The sequence below is a fragment of the Condylura cristata genome, unplaced genomic scaffold (genome assembly GCF_000260355.1).
Source record: "Condylura cristata isolate star-nosed mole 26May11 unplaced genomic scaffold, ConCri1.0 scaffold00011, whole genome shotgun sequence".
Taxonomy (NCBI): domain Eukaryota; kingdom Metazoa; phylum Chordata; class Mammalia; order Eulipotyphla; family Talpidae; genus Condylura; species Condylura cristata.
This window is the reverse complement of record NW_004567112.1, coordinates 2,058,709-2,066,847: the sequence shown is the minus strand read 5'-3', so window position 1 is coordinate 2,066,847 and position 8,139 is coordinate 2,058,709. Positions and strand designations below refer to the sequence as shown.

The following is an 8,139-nucleotide window of genomic DNA, read 5'->3' as shown; positions in this document are numbered from 1 at the left end:
CTGGCTCTTTCCGACTGCTCGGGGTCTCCGCCGAGCCGCGCTCTCCGCCTCGGGCCGCCGACCCCGCCCGGGTGCTCGGTGGTCGCGGGGCTGAGCCCGTCCCTTGAGGGGGGCGCCTGCCTGGCGCCTGGGCCGCGCGAGTGGACAGCACCCTGCGCCCGGCTGGCCCGCTCGGCCGGGACTGCGGAGTGGACCTGGGCCCCTTCCCGCGCTGCTCAAACGCAGCCAGCGGGGAAGCCTGGCCGCCCCCTTTCCTGCTGGCGCGCGCCCAGCCGCCAGGCGCTGGGCCCTGCTTCTGCCCCACACGCGCGCGCCAGGATGGCACGTCCAGCGCAGGTCTGCGGCCATGCTGTTCGCAGGCTGGCGGCGTTCAGCCGGCCTGGTCTCTGGCCCTCGTCCCCCCGCTTGACATAACTCAGTGCCAGGGAGGCCCCCGTGAGGCTGGACCACAAGGCAGTTGGACAGCTCGGCAGTGGCCGTGCAGGGCAGGATCTCAGCGCCGTTGCGAGGCCCCCGGCCGGCTCCCCAGGCTCTGCCGGGTTCTGCGGGGCATGGGCTGGGGCAGGAGCGGCAGCCTGACCCTGGGCCTTGTGGCATGTGGACCGGGCCGGGCTTCCCGTGGGGTGGGCGGGCCAAGGCCTGTGCCCCTTGCAGCGCCACCAGGGCTCTTTATTTTTTTCCGAAGAAAGCAGTTGGGGGCTGCCTGCAGCCCGGACTCAAGCTCAGCCGGCCTTGGCCAGTCTACTGGGAGGCGCCTTCTTTCCTGCCCGTCGCCCACCCGCAGCGTGTTTCCCTGGCAGGGAGAACATGGGGACTTGGGAGGGGGGGCATGGGGCCGCCCTGGGGGCCTGGTCTCAGTGCTGTCACTGTTGGTGGAGTGTGACCCTGGGCAGGGAGTGGCCCCCAGGCAGCATCCTCTCCTGTCTCCCCCTGCTCCCCGCTGTCTCTGGGGGGTCCTCTCCCCCACCTCTGGTCTGCACCCTTCTATTTGACTGAAAGGAACCGAGGTGGAGTAGGAGGAGGCAGGAGGAGAATGTCCCGGTCCTGTTCTCAGGACTCGCTGTCAGCTGGGCCCCACGTTAGCGCCCCGAAAGTGGGATCTAAAGACCAGGGCTCGCCAGGACGGACCGGCCCTGGGCTGTCCTCGCGCCTGCGCTGTCCTCTCCCTGGAGCGCAGTCTGCTCTGCTCCGGCCTTATGCAGACGGGAGAGCAGGTGCCTCACCCCGGCTGGGGGTGGGGCCGGTAGTCGCCTGCTGTGCCCTGCCGCGTGGCCTGGTAATAGCCAGGAGCGGGGCTGGCGTGTCCCGCTAGGCAGGAGACCCCGAGGACACGTTGTGGCGGCTGGAGCCCCCGAGCGCCCACGTTTTGTTCTTGCTGTGAAGCCGCCCCCCACCTGTCATGGGCTCGGTCCGTGGCCCCGTCTCAGGTTCTGCCTCCGTGGCTCTGGGGAGACCGGCGGGACCGGAAGCCCCTCTCTACGCCTCCGTCCGTCCCAGGGCTGCGGCCTCCCACCGGCCTGTGTGCTGTACTGTCCCGCTGGACTTGCCGCCGCCCCCACTCGGGGTCAGTCTCGAGGGGGGCTCTGTGTGGCCTGCTTTTCCAGGTTCGGAGCCCACCCGCTCCCCGAGCCACCCAGGTTTGACCTGACTCTGGTCTCTTGGTGGCTGCCTGAGCGGGGACTCCACGAGCCGGCCGTCCTCGGCGGCCCTCGGTGGCCCTCGCTGACCTGCAGCTGGTCATGGGCAGGGCCGTGGGACCGAGTTTGCTCTGCTCACCCTGACCACACAGACCCCCGGCCCCTTCAAAGGGGCGGTGACGCTGCGTGACGGAGACCGCTGTGCGTGACCGACTGTTTACCTGCAGGAGGTGAACGTCGACTTCGAAGCCTACGCCATCTCGGCTAACGATCGCGACGGAATCAGGAAGCTGCTGCAGCAGGTACTGCCTCCCTCGCCGCGCACCTGGCCTGCGTCGGCCGGGGCCGCCCTGCCGTTCAGCGCCCTCCGGCTGCTCTCCCGCAGGCAGGCGGCCTCGCTTCTCCTCTCGCCGGGCTGCCTCCACCTCCGTGCCCGGACCCCACCCTTTCACCGCCGCTGACGGGGGCTGCGGTCCCGGCCCGTGACCCGCAGCTGCACCTGCCAGGGTTGAGTTATCCTTCCGGAAAGCCGCGGCGGGTGCTGAGACGTGCGCTCCTGCGTCTGCGTACTGCTGCATAGACCCGAGTAGGGTCCTTGGGCCCCACCCTTTCCGCCTCCAGTGTCCTGGCCACCCGGTCCTCTGGCGAGTCTGTCCGCCTTCCCTCACAGCCCTCCCATCTCCCCGCCGACTGCCGCCTCGGCCGCGGGCCTCAGCTTGTCGGGCTCTGGGCCTCTCGTTGCTGCGGGGTTTGGCCCTCCAGGGCTTCTTCCAGGTCAAGTCACTGAAACTTCACTATTTTTTTTTTCCAGTGTGAAAGTAAGTTTTATTTTTTCTTAACTCATGCTTTGGTAGGAATTTGGACTATTTTCTCTCTCCCCTTAGCTTTTCCTCAAGGCTCCTGTGAACACGGCCGAACTGGCAGAGCTCTTAATTCAGCAGAACCACGTTGGGAGCGTGATCAAGGTGGGCATGACGCGGGTTACCCCCCCTCCCCCCGCGTTAGTTCTTTGCCAGCTGAGTTGCTCCGGGTGTTGAGCAAGCGGGTCGGGGCTCACACCGCAAGGAAGCGCCGCTCGGAAAGGGAGACCGGCTTGAGCACCGCTCCGGGGCAGGGGACAAGTGCGGGGTCAGTCCTGGGTGCTGACGTGTGGGTGCCCTAGCGAGCGGCGGGCGGCTCGCGCTACCTGCCGTGGGCGGCGGACGGGCGGCGGGCGGGGGAGTTTCAGCTTCACACTGTTTGATTCGCCCGCGCCCCCCAGCAGGGCGGTGTGTTCCCAGATGAGTGTCCCTGAGCTCAGAGCCGGGCTGAGGCCCGGGCAGGGCAGGGCAGGGCAGGGCTCTGGCGCCACGTGACCTGGACGGGGTGGCACAGGGTACAACTGAGGAGGAAACTTGGCGGAGCAAGTGGGCAGGGCGAGGCCAGGCACTGGCAGCACCCTCCAGAACGGGGTGGGGGGACCCCTCGGCTGCTGTGCCTGTGTCACCAGCCGCCCCCGCGGCCGTCTCCATTTGCGCGCGCAGGGAGGGCAGCTCTCGCGGGGCACGGGGCGGGCTGGGCTCGGCGTCCAGCCGGCTCGCCCGTGACTGGCCAGTTGGGGCTGCGCGGGCTCCTCTGCGGGCCCCACCGCGCGGGACAAATGCCCGGCGAGTCCTGGGCCAAGAAACGCAGGACAGCACGAGCTCTCCAGCCTGCAGAGGCCAGGCGGGGGGGACGGGGCGAGCAAGGCCACGCCACGTGGCTGGGGCCGTCTGAGATGACGAGACACAACAGTTGGTCTTTGAAAAGCAAAGACAGGTGAGGCCTCGGTGACCGACTCCCACTTATTTAACTTTTTCTTCTTTTTAAACACAGCAAGCGAATGCTTCAGAAGACAGCGGTGATGAGACAGATGAAGACGAGGTTTTTGGCTTTATTAGTCTCTTCAACTTAACTGAGAGAAAGGTGGGTTTTGCTGAGCGCCTGAGTGGTCACTCCTTAGGCCAAGACCCGTGTATTCCATTGTGAGCCCACTCTCGTCGCTGACATTCGCCATGGGGCATGCGCGGGGGGTGGGGGGTGTCACTGTAGTCCGATGAAGGCATCCGAGGTGGTGAGTGGGGTGCTGCAGCCCCGGGGTGCCAGGCCCAGCGAGCGGGCCCCTGCGCTGACCACAGGGATCCCGAGGCTTTGGCTCCTGCAGCTGAGGGCGCTCCCTGACTGGAACGAGTGTTTTCATTCACCTTTGTTTTCTCACTGTCGACGTCTAAAAAAAGCTAAAAGCAGCTGTGAATCCTCAGAACACGAGGCAGGCTGCCCTTTGAGCTTTCGGCGAACCTTCCGTTCCCTCCATCTTTATGGTGGACCTGACTGCTGAGGTCAGTGTGTCTGTTGTGACCTCTCGTGCCGGTCCTGGGCCGCAGTGACCGGCGGAGCTGCCGAAGCGCGCAGCGCTGAAGCCAGCTGGGATTTCAGGGCTCTGGCGGGAAAGTGCCCTCGCCCGGGGGTGGACGCGGCCGCTCCCGTGCTCCAGCGCGCTGCTCTCCCCAAGTGGCGGCCGTGACAGAAAGCCTCCTCTCTGCTTGCTAGGGTACCCAGTGCGCGGAGCAGATCAAAGAGTTGATTCTGAGCTGCTGTGAGAAGAACTGTGGGAAGAGCGTGGTTGAGCAGCTGGACCAGCTCTTGAGCGACGCCGCCAAGCCCGTGGGCTTCCTGCTGAGCGAGCGCCTCATCAACGTGCCCCCGCAGGTTGCCCTGCCCATGCACCAGCAGCTGCAGTAAGGGGCCGGTCGCCTTCTGCAGGCCGCAGGTGGACGGCGTGTGCCTCACCTGAGATGCTCGCGTGTGGAGCGCGTCCTGGCGCGCCCGTCCTTAGCGGTCAGCGCTGTGCCTGCCCTGGCATGAAAAGGGGAGCTTTCACCCCACTTGGGACCAAGTTTTTCACTCTCTGCAGAGTCTTGTCATGCGTGTAAAATGCTGAACGCGCTCAGCCATCCCAAAGTGGCCGTAAGAGGCGTCAGTTCTGCGGGATGTTTGCTAACCAAGGAAAGGCCCTGGCCGGCCTCGAGTTTGCTGCAGTTCTCGACTGCAGGAGTTTTACGTGTCCAGGCTGTGTAGGTGAGAGAGGAGCCGAGGGCTGGCGCTGCCTGTGCTTTGAAGGAGGAAGGAAACAGGTGCCGGGCCTGAGGAGCGGCCGCCTTGGGTCGTCGTTCCTCGGGCCTCTCCGGTTACCCAGGTCGAGCGTGGGCCCGTCCCCCAGTCTCAGATGGTTGTCTCCAGGTTTCCTTGGTGGGTTCGCTGCCTTCCGTTTCACCCTCGTTCTCCCGCTGCCCTGAGCGGCCCACGCTGCGCGTGTCGGTGCCGCCATGTGTGTTTGCCCGCTGGCGTTCTGGTCCCCCAGGAGAGCGCTGCTGAGGCGTGGGGTCTTCTGGGCTCCTGACGCCTCTGTGTGGCTAGGTGCAAGGTCACGTGTGACTCCAGTAACAGAAGGGCTGTGCTGCCGTCCCCAGACTGCAGGGAACCCCATGTCTTGCCCTGCCGTTCCTCAGAGTGGCTGTGGCCCGGCAGGCCCGTGCGCGAGTGTCACTGGGCTGTGCCATGCTCCTTGTGCATTTCACTTAGCTGTTCCTGCTTTCAGAATCCAGGTCTGGATGTTTTCCACTTCTGGACCGTGGTCCCGAGCCAAGCGAGACCCACCGCTGGGTCGCAGGTGTCCGCACCGCACGTGCTCTGGTGCATCTTGGTGCTCGCCACTGCCGCTGGCGGCGCCGCCTGTGCCTAAGCCGGGCCATGACCCCCGGCCACGCGGTGCGCTGGGGCTGTTCCGGGCGGCGCCGGCCTCCAGGTAACCCCACGCTTGCCTTGTAGGAAAGAACTGGCTGAGGCGCAGAAGACCAACAGGCCCTGCGGCAGGTGCGCCTTCTACCTGCTGATCAGCAAGACCTTTGTGGAAGCGGGAAAACACTCCGGCAAGAAGGGGCTCCCCCAGCACGGAGGCGGGCTGCTGTTCGCGAACGCAGAGGAGGAATTCTTCTACGAGGTGAGGCCACGTTGCTCCGAGCCGCCGTAAGAAGGGCTTTTCTGGAAAGTGGCCGGGGCTTACTGCGCCTCGTTTCTGTCAAAATCCCCTGTAACGCCCACACGTAGTAGGTTCCGTGGGCCAGTCACCCCATGCCTGCAGTCTGGGCGCTGTCTGGTGCTGTCCTCCGGGAAGGGACTTGTCTGACGGGCGGACACCAGGGCATTCTTCTCGTGCTGCGCCGAAGACGAGAGAGCCCCGCTGGCCTCTGCCCTGTCTCTCGGGAAGCAGACAGTGGAAATGACATCTCTACCGCTTGCACCTCAGCTTGCCAGGGCCCCTCTCAGGGACGGGTGCGTGGGTGCTGCGACCCCGGCCCCGCGGGCCTGCCCGTCCCACCCGGTGCCAAGGAGGCAGCGGGACAGTGGGGGAGAGCGCGAGCCCGGTCGTCAGACGCGCACGCCTGGCTGGCCTGTGGGAGGGGGCTGGCCGGGGAGCCTCGCCGCGTGCAGCAGCTGGCGGGGGCGTGCGCCGCCTCTCGCCGCGCCTGTAGACTACCCGGGGAGCGTCTCAGGACTTCGGCCTGCCCGTCCCGGTGGCGCTTTGCTTCCTCCAGCCGTCCCCTCCTGCACACTTAGCCTCCCTTGTTGCAAGGAATGCGCTTCACGCGCGGCTCTCGTTGGTTTAGAAGGCGGCCCTGCAGTTCAGCTACTCGGTGCAGGACGAGAGCGACACACGCCTGGGAGGCGGGTGGGCCTTCGACGACGTGCCGATGAAGCCCCTGCGGACGGTGATGCTGGTCCCCAGCGACAGGATGGACGCGGTCATGGAGAAGCTGAGGGATTACCTGTCGGTCTGACCGCTGCCCCGGCGCGGGCTTGTGTTTGCGAAGTGACCAGAAAACCGAAGCTTTTACTGGAAAACTCATGGCTTTATTCAGATTAAGGTCCTCTACAAAACGTAGGGTCTGTCACCTGTGTCTGTGACACGTTACAAAATACTTTCATTTGTTCAAATTATGAATGTTTGATTAAAAACTCTTCAATAAAAAGAAAAACATGAACAGTAATGTAAAGAACTCAATAAAAACTTCTATTTCTTATTTTTAAATACTATGCAAGCGTTACTTTCCAGGATCCCTGCGGGATGCCGCCCTCCTCCACAGTGACGGTGCGTCCCCGGGGACCCTCCCGAGGTGGCCGGCGCTGGCCGCAGCGGACGGCGGCGGTCACTGGAGGACGCACCTCTGCTCGGCGGCCTCGGGGCCCTGCTCGCCTTCCTTCTGCTCGGCGCTCGCGGCCGCGAGGGCGGAGAGCCGGTCCATGGCCTGCTGCAGGATGTCCTTGCTCTCGCTGGGCGGCAGGTTGCTGAAGTAGTACTGGGGCGCCAGCTGCACGAACCTGCGAGAGCAGACAACGGCCGGAGTGAGCGTCGCGGAGGGCGCAGGCCCGCCAGGGAGCTGCTGGAGCTGGTCTGAGGCGGAGCCCTCGCGCCAGCCTGCCGTTGAGCGAATGCTCGCTGGCTCTGTAACGCCACCCCGGGTAGCGGCGCCACCCCTTTAGTCCCGTGGGGGTCAGCTCAGACGCTGGCGGTAAGGGGAAGGGCCTTCCCCTGGTTAGCAGCTCACGCACACCCAGCTACGGGCGCCAGGTGCGCACTGAGCTGCTCCCGGCCCCTGCCAGACCCCCGGGGGGCGGGGGCCCCCAGCAGCCTTGTCGCCCAGCGGGCGGAGCCATCGTCACGGACGAGGTCGCCTGTGCTTAACGCTGCGCTTGGGGTGAGCCACTGACGCAGCAGGCCCAGCGCCGGCCGCCCCCTGCGGGTCTCGTGAGACGCCTGCGTTTGCTCCACACCTGGCATCCACCTCGTCCGTGTGGTCTGCGCCGCACCCCGCAGGTAAGTCTTCCCGTGAGCCGCGGGCGCTTACGCCGGGAATACCACAGGCCACACCCGCCGGAGGGCAGCTCCCTCGCCACTTACATTTCGGGAGAGACCTCCGAGGCGACCCTGATGTAGTTGTTCTCAGATATGCTGAAGCTGTGGAAGAGCACCCACTCGGGCCTCTTCCTGGCGAGGGAGTAGCTGGACAGGGGGTGCAGCTGGGCCACCTGCTTGTGCGTCAGCATCAGGTAGTTCCCCGCGCCGTCGACGTCCCGGGCGATCTGCGGGCAGAGTGTGATGCAGAGCGCGGTGTGGTGGTCAAGACAGAACTCGAGCAGGTCCAAGCGCTTCATGCGGAAGAGCTGAAACTACAACTAACTCCCGCACGTTTTCACGTCAGACCGAGAAAATGAGCCAAGGGGTTTTCCTGGACCTCCGTGAGGGACACGCTGTCAGGCACCTGTGGCCCCGGGGGGCTGGGGGGCTGCAGGCTGGGAGCTGGGGGGCCGACGTGTCCGGTGTCAGGCCCTAGGCCTCGGATATAGCCCACCCCTGACCCTAGTGCTGGCTGTGGGTTCCCAGCACCGCCGAGGGCCACTCTTCACGGGCCTTCGAGAGGAGCCC

At 65.5% G+C, this 8,139-nt stretch overlaps 2 protein-coding genes across 2 annotated transcripts in view; one reads left to right on the top strand and one right to left on the bottom strand.

Moving 5' to 3' along the window:
• Positions 1-6,710, top strand: part of BCCIP (BRCA2 and CDKN1A interacting protein) — a 13,167-nt gene extending 6,457 nt beyond the window's left edge. Inside the window, exons 3-8 of the mRNA XM_012723448.1 lie at positions 1,846-1,939; positions 2,522-2,602; positions 3,492-3,581; positions 4,206-4,393; positions 5,484-5,655; positions 6,323-6,710. Of these exons, the coding sequence (XP_012578902.1) occupies positions 1,846-1,939; positions 2,522-2,602; positions 3,492-3,581; positions 4,206-4,393; positions 5,484-5,655; positions 6,323-6,493 (796 nt within the window). The 3' untranslated portion in view covers positions 6,494-6,710. The remainder of the gene's footprint in view (positions 1-1,845; positions 1,940-2,521; positions 2,603-3,491; positions 3,582-4,205; positions 4,394-5,483; positions 5,656-6,322) is intronic.
• The window catches only part of DHX32 (DEAH (Asp-Glu-Ala-His) box polypeptide 32), a 13,744-nt gene continuing 12,154 nt past the window's right edge, over positions 6,550-8,139 (bottom strand). Inside the window, 3 exon segments of the mRNA XM_004680368.2 lie at positions 6,550-7,034; positions 7,615-7,847; positions 7,849-7,991. Of these exon segments, the coding sequence (XP_004680425.1) occupies positions 6,863-7,034; positions 7,615-7,847; positions 7,849-7,991 (548 nt within the window). The 3' untranslated portion in view covers positions 6,550-6,862.